Genomic DNA, 14760 nt, shown 5'->3' on the forward strand with positions numbered 1-14760 from the left:
TTCCGCTTGGCTCGCACTGACACATAGCATGAGTGGATGAAGAGTGACAAACTGTCAAGCTAAGACTCACGCAAGCCTTTGCAGGATTACAGCTCGCTCTTCTTTCTTCAGCTTTTTGTCCTGTTCGTATAATAATATTCAGCACAAACGGTCCGTAATCCCTCATGCAGAGATAACATACGATGTACTTCTCGAGGCGGCGTTTCTTCTTGCTAGACATCTTCGATTCAGAGTGTGTAGCGAGCTGAGGGAGTATAAAGTTATAATTTTCATCGTAGCCTTCAGCAGAAGTGGCAATCATACCTCCTGCTTTATCCGTTCCTCCCGCTCCAACTCCTTCTGGGTCTTTGACTTAGGCTGGACGACCTCAGCATTCGTGTCATCTCCTTCTACTTTGCTCGCTCGCTTTCCTTTCCGCTTGTGTGAACCGGCGGATGATTGGCGAGCTTTCGCGTTGAACCTCTCCCTCGTTGGATTGACTGGCATATTGAGGTATGGGGAGGATAAGCTTGCTCGTAAGACCAGATATTTCCAAAGAAAAACAAGTCCTGGGCAAGTCCGTCGACCAAATCCAGAGGCAGGTATGGTGTGAAGAAATCAAGGAGGCTCTAATGGACGACCTTGTACCACGCAGGAAGCTCTGCTAAGCCTAAGTGTCCTCCAAATGTTTTGCGCGATCGAGAGAGCCGGCGGCATCGGCCGATCTGGATCTCAGTCAGATCTCGCCGCACGTCCGTCCGATACTATCATTGGGGGGGTTCTGTAAAAACTTGACAATATGACCGGCCAAGGGCTACCTTCTTCATCATTCCCTGTTATTTCACTCAGGCATCATAATATACCTTCCTAAGTACCATCTGCAAAAAGAATGATCTCGATTCACTATGTACAGAGTAATACAGAGAGATGCCGCAGACAGACGGCACTTGCGGGGAGTAATGTACTATCATTGGGGGGGTTCTGTAAAAGTCAGATTTTTTACAGAACTCCGAAATCTCGAGAAGTATGCTACAGGGAGCTTAGCGGGTTGGTACGTATATGCATTGTATACCATACAGATGGTCTGTGAAGTCAGAATTGCCTCAAGTTGGCCCCTTGTCGTATGGGAGGTTGAACACCGTCCAAAATGCCCACTGTAACAAGTCTGGTGGCCACTTGATGGGTAGATCTGCCAGCCTACACGGCCCCGGCATATATCGGCTTGCCTAGAGGAGGTGTTTCTTGTATGTTTAAACCTCCTGCGCCCACCCGATAATAGCTGCAGGCTTGTGAAGTGCTCGTATGGTAGATTTTACAGAACTCCAAGGGCCCAAGGGCGTGACAGATGCGTGACAGACGCGCGCGGATCGGATAGTGTTACCCGCGCGTGACGTTTTTACATTACTCCCCGCAAGTGCCGTCTGTCTGCGGCATCTCTCTGTATTACTCTGTACATAGTGAATCGAGATCATTCTTTTTGCAGATGGTACTTAGGAAGGTATATTATGATGCCTGAGTGAAATAACAGGGAATGATGAAGAAGGTAGCCCTTGGCCGGTCATATTGTCAAGTTTTTACAGAACCCCCCCAATGATAGTACAAGGCCAAGCTGGGGCCGCTGGGCTGTCACAGCTTACTACAGCGAGCGCGTCACAAGACAGCCTTGCTGCTTTGTAGGCCACGTCCAGGGGAGCGGGGGAAGGACGAATGACATTCTTCACATCATTATACAGAGCTATCTACACGTCTACCGATCATAAACTCGACACCCAAATACACATCTGATAAATACACGGCGCGATATATACCCACTGAGACTTACGCCCACATGCATTTCATCACATTTCAGTGGAACTGACCAGGCCCCTGTTATGGTTCCTTGAGCCTTGCGATTAAACAGTATCATGATATTACGCACCGGTCCAAAGTACCCTTGATCTGGAATAGGCAGCAAAGGGCATGCGTTACCGTCGCACCCAGCGAACGGCCGGTCATTTCCAGACCAGCTGATCACAACGCCAGGCCACTGCAATGCGCTGCAAAGGTAGTTGAGTAACTAGCATCGATGACGCTGTGAATATGATGACTCACAAGAACATAACAATGGCCGACAAAGCAATGGCGGACGTGAATGATGTGGTAGTGAGGCTACGCGAGCATCCAATGCCATCAGGGTCACGCCATCTGCTATACGAGCGACACTTACTAGTTATATTTACTCCACCAAGCCAGGTACCTCTTCTTGACGAACACATTGAAGAAGTAAGCAATGGGCATAGCTGACCAGATGTTTGCAAGGGAGTACGGGGCCCTGTAATACAGAGTCTAATTGGCCCGTTCTGGTGAAGCGCTCGGTGAGACTTACCACAGCAGGGCACCGTATAGGAAGACGGGTACATGGAAGCGCTCGAAGGTCTTGTACTTCTTTCCAAGGAAATAGAAAGGGAATGGTAGGACTGGAGGGCTCTTCAGGAAAGAGACAATATGGATCGCACTCTTTGTTACGCACCAGCTCCAATCAGGAAGCACCACAACAGGCCGTTGTAGATCGCTCCGGCACCAAACATACGTCGAGGGCCAAGCGTACCCCACAGCACTGCCGCCGTAAAGAACGTGTTCTGTGTGGCACACGGGTTCAGTCCGGGACGAGAGTGAAAAACGCGTTACTTACAGTGCCGGGACAGGTGAAGTGGTCGGGCTACAGAGAAAATGTTGAGTTTGGATGCGAGGCAAGGGTGCGGAAGTCGCACATACCTGGGTGGGTGAGCAGACTTCGGGGATCTAATAAAGATGGGTGAGTTCATAGACGGCGATGGCGCTAGCATGATGAACTCATACCTGAGTCATCTGGAAATTAAGGATTCCAACACAGACAACTGCATGTTAACAGGACAGTTAGTCACGCCCGAACCCCTTGAGGTTACACGTACGTGTAGATACGACAGTTGCGAAGAGCTGCGCCATGAATGTCACACGTGGAGCAATGTGCACGTCTGTAAGAGCACTGTAAGCTAACGCTACGCGCAGCACGAAGCAATACAACTCACAGTGAGCGAGCTTGAGGTCCTGTGCGAAGGACAGTGTGTGCGCGCTGCAAACGACAGTAATCAATGAAGCTGCACCGATGTGCAATGGTCATCGGACTCACGTCGTGACGTAGCCATAACCCTTGAAATCTGTTCTGTGTTAGTGTATTCATTCTCCCCGGGTGCATTGCATTGCATACTTACAGTTCACTAGCAAATGCCTAGTGTCAATTTAGAGCCAGTATGTTAGATATGCAACTTACCAGCAGTAGCATTACCACTAAACCAGAGACCTCCGAGGAATTCGGCAAGCACATTCAAGGTCAGCTGCACTGGAAATTATAGAGTCTCGGTGAGTCAAGAACTCGCGGGAAGTAACACTGGTAAATTCGAACCGTTTGTGATGGACATAATTATTCCAAAAGGAACACAGAAGATGAGAGCAAGGAAAACGCCGTATAGCCTAGGATTGGACAGGTAAGCAAAAGCGCCTTGGTAAGTGGATCAACGACCTACACAACGGCGGGAGTAGTGCTGGTGGGATACGCTCCCAGTCCGGCAGCTCCAAGGCCGATAGCAACGCAGAGGACACTGTGGCACAGGTCTTTAGCATGGCTCACGCAAAGAAGACTCTAGCAGAGAACTCACGAGAAATACCACCATTCCGGAACTTCCTTGTAGACCGACATGAGGCGTGTGTGCACATCCCGATCGGTGGCCGAGACATGGGATGTACCCTTGATTAGCTTGCGGAATCCCATACTAATCTCACGGCGGTGGTACAAGAAGGCATGCGACAGAGAAGCAGTGTAAAGGGCGACTACGTTAAGACAAACTACATGAGAATTCGGGAAGAATAGGAGCAACGCGGGTTGGACTCACAGAAGGCACCATAGAGCAGCAGATTCCCAGTCGCAAGGCTATTGGGACTTAGTCAATCAGCTGACCCCTTAAAGGATACGAGCACCTACTAAGCAGGAGAATAGGCCTCGTAGCTTGCCTCATCGAACAATGCCTCGGAGTTGACAGCAAGGGAGACGTTGTAACGGGCACCCGTGTTATCGAAAACACCGTTCGAGTTGATTGGCAAGTAGGCCGTGTACCACACGTTGCCAAACCAGAGTCCCAGGATAATCGGTAAGGTTACGACGGCACCGAGGAATATGTTGGCCATGGTAAAGAACGGGTTGATGAGTGGATCCGCGACAACGACCACTTGGTTCCAGTCAAATGTCGGAAGAGGATTCAACCCAAGGCCCGTGACGCTACCGGTCACAGCAGCCAGAGTGATGTTGTCAGGTGCGATCCAGGTGATCCAATTGAAGTAGGACAAGGCTTGGAAGATGTAGTTCGGGAACCAGAAGTAGACGAACATTCCGCAGAAGCAGATCAGGAAATACCGCATCCTGGATATTCTCCACCCATTAGCGGTCTCGTTCTTGCCAGCGTGGAATGCTTTGCTGAGCGCAATAGTAGCGAGGTTCTGCGGCCAGATGGCGTATGAAGGGTACACCAGGAAGCGTCTGGTAAGGCCAGCGAGCCCGTAGCCGATGAGGTTAGTCGAGATTCCCACAAGGACTGGAACAGTATATAAGCGGATACCGACGATGGATAGGTAATGTCATACTAACACTGGTAGCCGAAGTTAGACGCCCAAGCCTGTAAAAGAAAGGAACATGTAATTAAGAGGTCTCCGTTGGGAGATGAAATACTGACCTGGTTGAAGAATCGGTCGATGTGTTGTACGATGACAATGTCATTGGTATAAGGCGTCGAATAACCAACGTTAGCCATGATCTGGAACTATTCGTCAGTTGATTGGAGAAGTCATGATAATATAGGATGTACCGTAATCAACATATGTTCTTTCAGATTGAAGTGACCGCTGCGCAGAAAGTGAGTGCGGTGTGCAGAAGCCTGTTACACAGGGTGGAGGCATACGGGTTCAGAGTCCATGTATAACCGAATGTGTTGAATTTCCATGTCGGCAGTATAGCCTCGAGCAATTTTCCAGCAGGGAATGCCCTAACGGAGGGGCGTCAGATAAGGTGATACAGGCCAGAATACGCAACATTACTAACAACACTTGTACGACATTGTAGGTGATCTGGATACCCGGTTGACGAAGGTAGAAGAACTGATTGATGAACGCTCTGATGAAGTCTCTATGAGAGTACTGGAAGCAGAAATATATGAGAACAGCCTTACTCTATCGCCACAAATATCATCCCAATAAACCATGCCCTGAAAGTAGCGACTGGCATAGAAGGGTCGTCATGGTTATCAACCACAGCGCGGACTTCCGGATACGCGGAGTTCTACCGAAAACCGGTCGTTAGATCGTGCTTATCGAGTATTTTTGCTGAGAAGGTTACCGTGTACATCAGAGCAGCCTGAAGCCTAAGCTCTTCGTGAACTTTGGCATACTCCGTAGGGTCCGCCTTCAGGGTAGAGTCCCGGAGATAACGGCTATACCACAAGCACGCATAAGCGTTTAGCAACGACATCAGTCAGTAATAACATCAACAACGTACGTAGCCTTCTCAATCACGGCTGCTGGGAAATTCTGCGTGGACGAAACGTTCAGCGCAAATTGTGAGGGGATAAGGGGCAGCTTGACTTACAGGGTCTTGCCCGTGCTGGATAATGAGCATGAGCAGCAATTCGATGTTGCCGGGGAAGGTTGACTCACCTCCTCCACAATCATTTCGATCATAGACTGGAGTTCTTCCTCGGTCATCTGAGACGCGACAGCTGCGACTTCCTCGTCGTAGTCAGAGTCCAGCATCTGGAGGTCATTCTCCATTTCAGCGGTCTAGAGAAGATGCCATGTAAGAAGTGCTGCAGCCAGGGCGAGGGGGAACAGCTATACCACTAGCACCGACTCCGCCTTCTCGTCCCAGGAGCCCTTTGAGCCGGTCCTCGACATCTCGGGGACGTCGCCCGTCGGAGTCGCCTTCTCGTTCTGCGAGGCCATGGTCACAGCGGTGACTGAAGCTGCTCAGAGGAGAGGGGGAGGGAGCGACGGCGGGAGGGGGCTCGACCAGCATGTGCATGCTTCTTCGCTGTTATAAACCTGGAAGCCATCCATCTCAGCCGATCTTTGCACAGCACGCGCCAGCACGCGCCCTGATACCGGCGGAGTGGGTGTACCTACATAGGTTGATGATATGCCAGGACAAGATGTCATTACTTTTCCCCGCTACGTTAACGTCCACATGGTTGCATCCACAATCCGAATTGAGTCGTAGATAAGAAGTTTGGTCCACCGTGCCGGACTTCATAAGCACCGATGGCATGATGGAGCGATATATTTAAAGACTGCCATGCCGTTGAGCTCAGAAATGCGGCATAGGAATGGAGTGATCCACTGAAAACTACGGGAAATTGAGGGAATGTCAATTTGCATTGGGTCTGGTGGACCGCAATATGTATTACTCGTTGTGATGGTGTGTACTAACCAGAGGGAACCGGCTATCTTTGCCCCACCCGGCGACGAATTCGAAGTACTTAGGCTTCTCTTGTTCCCGAGTCTTCCGTTGATAACTACATAGGATAGCCAAGACAGTCCACATATGCATCAACCTTGAAATTGATGGCGAACTTACTGTCAGGGGGGAGATAACCGGGCAGATGGCTCGCGCGGTCTTACTGCACACTGTCGAAGCTTGTATTAACAACACACCGTGTAGTCACCCGCGTAGACAGGCAGGAGGACACTAGAAGGTAAGAGCGTGCGACCCCGAGCGGTTCTAACGCGGCAGCTTTGCGACGCGTCGGCCGCAGCAACAATACCATTGCCATTCAATAATCGGGGAATTCGAATGGTACAAACCAAAGGGAAGGTGTGTATTTCGAGCGATATCGAGTCTGTGGGCTTGTGCGGTCCTCTCCATGGAGAAACTCTTATCTTCTTGGGGTCCGGCCACATCGCATCACGGAGCTCGAGAATTTATTCGTGTCTGTCACAGATACAGTTCTGATACAAACTTCGACAGGTTACTGAGTTCAGCGAGCTTTTTGACGGTGGGACTCGGAGGTAAGTAGGTAGGCGAGTAGCTGCGGAAGCCACAAAAGAGGAGCACGTGGCACGCGACAACGCGATTACCTGAACACATCCACTGCTGTGCTCCTCTGGCTGCCCTGTGTTCATGGATCGTAATGTCTCTCCTGTTAAAGAGTCTCAGGCCCAGGAGCGCCGTCACGGATACCCTTTGATTACCCCTTCGGCGTCGCCTCCTGTATCTCGCTCGTTTTCCCTGGCCCCACGATTCCAACGCGCATCTACATCTACGACAACAACTGCTACCCCTCCACCTACAAAGAGGCATCGCCGCACCGCGACACCAGCGAGCAATGTCGATCCTAACCTTGACTTGCATTTGGCTCGAAAGGCCTCGGCTATGCGCGTATGGGATGTCTGGTCCCAACTCGAGGAGCGATACACGCGCAGAATTGACGAGGACGATATCATTGATCTTCGAACCAACACTGTCATAAGGGATCGCGGAGTCTTGCGAAGTCTGTCCCAGCAATGCGAGATAGGTTCATTCGCCGATGCAGACGCGAACGACGCAGGTGGCCAGACAGAAGGAGAGGACGACGTGGACGAGATTGACGCGTTTGCGCCGGAAGCGGATCTTGCTGTTCAAGGGTTTGATGTCTCTATACCACCTGCGCGTGAATTAGACCCAGAGGACCTAGAAGACTTCCTGGAGGCTGAAAAGAAGAGGAAAGCGCTGTACGGTGAAGAGGAAGACGGAAGTGAGTCCTCGTTTCATCTTGCCGCACCTTCTCGGCTTCTTGAGTCGGATGAAGGAGAGGATAAAGACGAAGACGAATACGCGCCACCTGTGGACGCAGATGAAGTGGTCGGAGATGGTGTATCGCAAGACTCAGCCACAGAACACGCCGATCGTTTGCTTTCGGAAGATGAGGGGAAGGGGAATGATGGACCGTCTGCTCCTTCAGGAGATGAAGACTTCGACGAACTTGAGCGCTGGGATATCGACGAAGCGAGTGCCGTATATCTCGTCGAATCAGAGAACGACGCGGATACTCAAGTCGAAGGCCTTGTAGACAGTCGGCCTTCGTCACCTGAAGTTCCCATGTTGGATTCGCATCGTCGGAGAAGTGGAAGACAAATTCAGACTGTGGGTCGACAACAGCGCGTTCATGAGGAAACAGAATCTGGACATAGCCCTTCATACCATTCGGCTGTTTTCGATGTCAATGATCATCGACCGACCACTACATTCCCATCGCCTGAACTGTCCGAAGATCCTGCAAGTTCTGTGGCTGAATCTCGTACCACGTTGCAAGTTCAAGAGAATACCGGCACCTCCGAACCACGTACGGCCCACGCAACCTCACCGCCATCCTCTCGACCGAAACCCAAGCCAATTTACAAGGGTACCACGAAGCGTGTGTCTTCATATGTGGACGTCGAGACCCGCCCGCGTTCTCCTCCAGCCAAAGGAATCAGGTCTGGAAAGTCAAGCCCGCTCAAGCCGGAAGTAGTCATCACTACAAGACCTCGCGAAAAGAAGTTCTCTCCGACCATATCAAGAAATAAGGATTGTGACGACCGCAATACCCCAGCATGTGTGACGACAGCACGAGATCTCTTTGAGGATGATCCCCCACGCATACCTACGGAAGCGAAGGGGAAGGGCAGGGCCCTGTCCCCTCCAGAGTCCGTATCATTATCCAAACCGCTGGGTGTTTCCAAGGCTGACAGTGCGAAATCTACATCTCGAACGAGAGCAAGGTCAAAGGCTAAGGATATGGGTCATATCGACGTCGTCCTGTTGCCGAACCGATCTAAACCTCCCGCTGGTGGCAGCAGTCTGCGCAAGCGCAAACGCGTTTCGGATGAGTCTGCGGTGTCGCTCGGCAATCCTGCTCATTCACCTCGCATGGCGTCGAGTTCCCCCTTGCCTGTGCCAGGGGATCAGGACGACTACCTATCAGCACACTCCTCCGCCGAAGCATCGTCAGAGGATTCAGGTAAACTTATTTATATTAGCTTTTTTACGTACTCATGTCCATCCACAGAACCTCGATCTAAGGCTCTCCAGGAACGCCGCTCCCGGTCGCGCTCCCGAGCTCGGTCCAAGTCCCACGCCCCTGTCTATCCAGTCCCGAGAGGGCAGTCTCAATTTCCACCGCCGGTCCCCGAGAATGAACTAGGAGCACAGGCACAATACCTGCTGGCCCAGGCTATGCAGCACCTGTCATACCTTATCTCCGCTACTGGAACGCCACATCAACATCAACATGGGCCTGGTTTGGCCCCTCCGTGGACGCCTCCCTTCGCTCCCCCAACGTATCCACTCTCACTCCCCCCTGGACCTTGGCCTCCACAGACTCCAAGCCATCGGTCGCGGCATAGAAGCCAGGTTCCCTTTCCCTCCTCCTCTCCCGCAGGCTCACATCATCCGTCATCATCGTCGGCATTGGTGACGCCATCTCATTCACGCCATCCTTATCCTCACTCATACGACCCAGCGTTCTCGGGCGCGACGCTACCCCCTTCCTCTCCCGAGCCGGAGTCGCCGATATCATCCCCCGACTTCGAGAAGATGCGCCCGAAGCCTCTGGCGGGCCGTGGCCGGAGTAAGTCTAGGGGACGAAGGGTGTCCTTCAAGCTCGATGAGGATTCTCCTCCTCGCCGGGCAAACTCTTCGCTCGGGCCGGTCAGGTCTCGTAGCAGCAATGGAGATGACAACCTCGCGCGTACCTCTGACGATGACGCCGGAGATATGTATGTCTTTGGTCCGAGGAGCGCTCGCAAAAGATCGGTTAGACGCGGTACACCAGCGGCTGCTCGCTCGTCATCCCCGAGCAAAACTCGGGAAGATATTTCCGACGTTGAGTCCGCGTCTGATAGAGGAAGTCCTATGAAGAAGTTCGAGAGGGGTCAGACCCCGGGACCTCCATCTCGGCCCGCGGGTTCATCGAGGTCCGCAGCACGCGATGCATCAATGAGGCCTTCGTCGTCTAAAAGTAGGAAACAGAGATGAAGCAGAACCCCATATGTAGATCTTAGTATATAAGTACTTATATACCTCGGGACGGGTATTTATTAGCTTTTGTATCCCATCTGACTGCATATTTGTAGCGCTTATCTGTAACGCTTCTCAAGGGGTCTATGTGCTTTGACTTTCGCAATATACCTGAGAATTGTACTGAGAGATATTCATCGACAGCTTTCGATACGTTGTGGTAGGCGCCGGTGCGCAAGGCAGCACAATAGCGCGTAGACTGCAGCCAAAACACCATAGGTTGACCATATGATACAATATGTCGTCTCCGCAGGACGGTCCGGCTATGCAACTGCTGACAATAACCAATAACTCAACTGATCGATCAGGCGAAGAGCTCGCGAAACCATCGGATACTCTCAAACGTAGGAAACCGCAATGCCCAGGATTACTTCTGTGGCCTTCTACGTTGTTCCTATTCCAAGTAGAAGTCACCCGCGACGAAATTTCAGCCCAAAAAGTAGACTCACGGGGACTGGCCGGCGATATTGCCCTGGGCGGTGTACCTGCACCAGGGCTGCTTGAAGAAGGCGCACTTGCTGCTCTTCCACAGGACTCCCTGTTGAAGTCTTGTTTAGGAGGCGCTGTATCAAGCCTATGATAGGCTCACCGTCAAGCTGCTGCACGTATGTATGAGTGGATCGGATGCACTTACCTGCGCAAAGTGGCCGGTGCCGGAGGAGAAGCCGGGGCGGTTGTAGTCGTACTTGGCTGTGATACTCGGTTAGCCAATTCTCAAGTTGAGAGCCATGCCATCGTCTGGGATCTTCCGCAGAAAAACATGCGCCTCTTGTAAGACCATAGAAACAGCATCTTCGCCAAATATAAGTGACTCCTGGCGCCCTCGGGGCCTTCACCGCCACAAGTTCGATGTGGCGGCATGGGCATCGCCCCCAAGGGTCGAAGTATCCGCGTTTAATTATCAAAGCTTCTACAGGACTGGGCATGGAACCCTAGGTAACTCGGGCAGAGCCCCCACGGCCTCTCCAAGTCAGTGCGTCGGAGACAATATTAATGCAACATGCAAGAATCGGGCGTCGTTTGGGAAGGTCTCACCTATCACGGCGGTGGGAGGGTCTCTGAACCTCCGATCGGCGTCCGCGGTTAAGTCGCCTGGGTAGCTACAGAGATAAATGTGCTATCAAAACCGAGCTTCGCATGCGCCTTATTGAGCAACAATACACACAAAGTTACCCGAGGACTCGCCACTGAGGACTGAACTTGCAACGGAAGCATAAGTAATCCGGGAGGAGCCATGCGCCAATCTTGATCGATCGCCGGCATCCCCGAAACGCCGCGGTGAACGCCCGGCTTTCTACTCAGCCAATAGCCGCACGTGGCCACTCTTGCTATGCTTTTGAATGCTTGGATGCTGTGTAGAGTTGTCTTCCCCTGGCGGAAGACCCGCAAGACTCGGGATAGACGGGTTTTGAACTGCAGGGATTCACGTTAGCGAAGCTAGCCACATAGTTGGACGTGTTGGGAACAAGTTCAAGTTGGCCATCTCTGCGTTATCGGACGTTCCCATCATCAGTGCGGTACCTTACTGCGGATCTTTCCTACATAACTGGCTTCACCTGGTCTGACGGTGGTGCATTCATTCTACCTTTTCTTGTGGCGCGGAGGCGGGGGGACCCGGCACTTAGGCCGCCCGTACATCGCAGCCCCCGTCGCAAAGGCTACAACTCCCTTATGCTGAATAGGGCGCCGCAAGCGCCGGTACTACACACCACGTCTCGGGGTGAAAGGGGTCGGTTATGCTCACGGCTCACGGATCACTGACGGGTGCATCCTGTTCGCCCAAACAGGCAACTTGCTATTCAATCTGGGACCGTTCGCTCACTCGGAACCAATGACCTCCGTGGCCACTAGCATGCACTAGCTCTAATTGTGTTCACAGGTGCCAACATCAGACGTGGGCGCTGTCGCGCGCGAGGAACGTTTCACGTCGCAAGCATAGCGTGAATCTATGGAAGCCGACTGGCATGGCCTTCTCTTGTTAGCATCGGGCTCGGGCATCGCCTTGAAGACGGGATCTCTGGGATATAACTCCGGATTGTCAGCGTGTTGTGGTGAACGCCGACAGCTCCTTGTTCTTGGTCTGCGTCCCATTCTTGGTTCTTGAACTTGGCCCCGCGCTGCTACGTCTTCCATCCGTAATGACTGACATGAGGAGGAACCGCAACTTTTCCCAAGACTCAGGTCATGGCAGTACGAGTACTGAAGGTAGCCTTGAATACCGTCCTTCGGCTCCCTGGGAGGGCAGGGACGCTCGCCGTCAGTGGATTCCGGCTGAGGGCCCCAGTACGCCACGCCGTCGTACTATCGTGCTTTGCTTCGATGGTACAGGAGACCAGTTCGATGAGGACGTGAGTATTATCAAACCGGTCTCTTGTATAAGATGCTCACAGAGTGCCTTGCAGAACTCCAATATTGTACAGTTAATGGCTATGATGAGGAAGGACGATGCTTCAAAACAGCTCGTATACTATCAAGTGAGTGCACGTACATCAACTGCGACCATGGTTAACAATTGGATATTACAGGCTGGTATTGGTACATACACCTCGCCCTTGATAGTGGGCGAAGGCGCTGCCAAAGTGGTTAAGACGCTCGACGAAATGTTCGCTATAACACTTCCGGACCATATTAAAGGTACGTCTCTAAAAAGGATCCTCCAAAAACCTATAATCACGAAGCATACAGAGGGCTATGAATTCTTGATGCAGAACTGTAAGTGTAGGAAGTCGCTGGCATCGTCATGATCCATCTAGACATTGCGCAGATACGATCGGCGACAAGATCTGTATATTCGGATTCTCAAGGGGTGCATACACAGCGAGAGCCTTAGCTGGTATGCTCCAGAAGGTACGCACTATGCTTCTTTGCTACCTTGAACGGCCGTATTCATTAGAGGTACGCCGTTAGGTCGGGTTGCTCTCGAAGGACAACCGCCAACAACTTCCATTTGCTTACTCGATGTACAAACGTGACGACCTCGAGGGGCTCCAGCTCAGCATAATGTTCAAGCGGACGTTCTCTATTGATGTCAAGATTGAATTTTTGGGCGTGTGGTACGACTGCACCTGAGACCATGTGCATAATGTATTCATGCTTCAACAGGGACACCGTCGCCTCAGTTGGCCTCGTCGACCGTGATCTCCCCTTCGTCGGCACGAACAACGCTATATGGTACTTCCGCCACGCTCTGGCGTTGGACGAGCATCGGGCGAAATTTATGCCGAGTTACTACCACCGGTCCAAATATTCCGAGAAGCAAGTGGACAAGAAGTCGCAGCTGTCCATGGCTCACATTAGGGAAGAGTCGGTGGTGGAAGAGTTCGAGGACGCCGTGAATGACTCCTGTCCGGATCGAACTGATGCTCTGGAAGTGTGGTTCGCAGGCGCTCATTGTGGTTCGATACATGTTCTTTCGCCATCGTGCTCCGCTTGACAACCATTTGACAGACATTGGGGGCGGCTCCGTCCGGAATAACACGCGCCATTGTCTGGCTCGGATACCCCTGCGGTGGATGATCCGCGAATGCTTCCGGACTAAGACCGGTATCCTTTTCGATGCGAAGATGCTCCAAGACGAAGTCGGGCTTGACCTGAAGACCTTGGACGACGAGCCTCCCGCCCGAGTCCCAGCGGAAGCCGGCACATGCGTCCTCCAAGCGGAGCCTCCCAAAGACAAGTTCTCCAAAGCCTTGGGCCGTTTCATCCTCAAGACCATCAAGTTCCCTTACCAACTCGTTGTCGGTCTGATTCGCCCCTCCAAGATATCCCTGAAAGCGGACTTCTTCCTGGAGAAGACGGCGCAGTCGGATTATCTCGGCGAAGCGGAGGAAGAACTACTGGATGCGCTCAGCCCGATATATGATCAGCTGCGTCTAACGTGGTGGTGGCGGATTTTAGAGTGGCTGCCTCTGCGGCACAAGAAGCAGAAAGCCAATGCGAACCCCCTGAATGACAAGAAGGAATACGTGTGGTCGTAAGTGCTCTGCTCGCCTGCTGCTCGGGCCCGGGACTGACGGCGGTGTGTCCTGTAGCGTAAACCGAGGCCGCGGCCGACCAGTGTTCGGGTACCTGATGCAGGAGGGCATGAAGGTGCACCGTTCCGTGAAGACTAGGCTGGAAGCGCTCGATGGCCAAGGAAAGCTAGAGTCCTACGTGCCGCGGGTCCGACCAAAGCTGTTTAGTCGCAAAGCGAAACGGTTCACCCATGCCGAATGGAATGTCGAGCACCCAGACTTTTGCCAGTGGGTTGACTGAGCGCAGGTTTTTATCTGTTATGAAAGTGATGAGGGCTGACACGATGCGATGATTAATGATAATGTCTGGGATGATAGGCACGATAGCACTGGCGCGATGCCCTAATGTACCTTAGGCAGTGGTTAATGAAAATGACGACTATTGAAAGTTGATCTGAGATCTATCTCGCATAACGCTAGTATTCGATCATGAATCGCTACATGGTACCGGTACACCTTACTTGCACCTCCTACTTGACTTTTGACTCTGCAACACTAAGTAGTACTCCGCGCGTAACATATCACAATCATCTTTTAGCGCTGACGTCGCCACGGTCCGTCGATTCTGAGCAACGACAGTCGGTCGGACAAACTCTACGTCAACGACGGAGGTCATGGGCGTACGCTGTGCGGGAGAAGCACTTCTGATACCATCACCCAAGGTGGCAGGCGTAT

The 14760-nt window shown here is 52.2% G+C and overlaps 4 protein-coding genes across 4 annotated transcripts in view; 2 read left to right on the plus strand and 2 right to left on the minus strand.

Annotated features, from left to right (window-relative positions):
• Window positions 1–486, minus strand: part of GLOTRDRAFT_121629 (P-loop containing nucleoside triphosphate hydrolase protein) — a gene marked incomplete at its 5' end in the record, with an annotated part of 5853 nt that extends 5367 nt beyond the window's left edge. Inside the window, 3 exons of the mRNA XM_007868602.1 lie at window positions 71–120; window positions 182–244; window positions 304–486. Of these exons, the coding sequence (XP_007866793.1) occupies window positions 71–120; window positions 182–244; window positions 304–486 (296 nt within the window). The remainder of the gene's footprint in view (window positions 1–70; window positions 121–181; window positions 245–303) is intronic.
• Window positions 487–1824: 1338 nt separating this feature from the next.
• GLOTRDRAFT_139073 (OPT-domain-containing protein) lies at window positions 1825–5982 on the minus strand (the record flags this gene model as incomplete). Its single annotated transcript, XM_007868603.1, has 30 exons — window positions 1825–1845; window positions 1898–2015; window positions 2071–2127; window positions 2186–2290; window positions 2345–2435; window positions 2489–2597; window positions 2651–2677; window positions 2734–2760; window positions 2818–2855; window positions 2910–2972; window positions 3027–3070; window positions 3128–3155; window positions 3210–3215; window positions 3269–3337; window positions 3401–3468; window positions 3522–3596; window positions 3654–3825; window positions 3888–3925; window positions 3977–4583; window positions 4637–4664; window positions 4722–4802; window positions 4854–4890; window positions 4947–5030; window positions 5087–5158; window positions 5214–5323; window positions 5381–5474; window positions 5540–5571; window positions 5630–5644; window positions 5698–5820; window positions 5878–5982. 30 exons carry the CDS (start codon window positions 5980–5982, stop codon window positions 1825–1827), a joined length of 2544 nt encoding a protein of 847 aa, XP_007866794.1.
• A 2863-nt stretch (window positions 5983–8845) lies between these two features.
• Window positions 8846–10019, plus strand: GLOTRDRAFT_111289 (uncharacterized protein; the record flags this gene model as incomplete). Its single annotated transcript, XM_007868604.1, has 2 exons — window positions 8846–9014; window positions 9063–10019. Coding segments are annotated over exons 1-2 (1047 nt in total), but the record flags the coding sequence as incomplete, so codon positions are not given.
• A 2113-nt stretch (window positions 10020–12132) lies between these two features.
• On the plus strand, window positions 12133–14326 carry GLOTRDRAFT_77041 (uncharacterized protein; the record flags this gene model as incomplete). Its single annotated transcript, XM_007868605.1, has 10 exons — window positions 12133–12420; window positions 12475–12546; window positions 12598–12706; window positions 12758–12784; window positions 12837–12919; window positions 12980–13125; window positions 13175–13467; window positions 13520–13695; window positions 13783–14045; window positions 14104–14326. Exons 1-10 carry the CDS (start codon window positions 12211–12213, stop codon window positions 14324–14326), a joined length of 1602 nt encoding a protein of 533 aa, XP_007866796.1. The 5' UTR covers window positions 12133–12210.
• Window positions 14327–14760: the final 434 nt, after the last annotated feature.

This window comes from Gloeophyllum trabeum, assembly GCF_000344685.1.
Source record: "Gloeophyllum trabeum ATCC 11539 unplaced genomic scaffold GLOTRscaffold_00008, whole genome shotgun sequence".
NCBI classification, from domain to species: Eukaryota; Fungi; Basidiomycota; class Agaricomycetes; order Gloeophyllales; family Gloeophyllaceae; genus Gloeophyllum; species Gloeophyllum trabeum.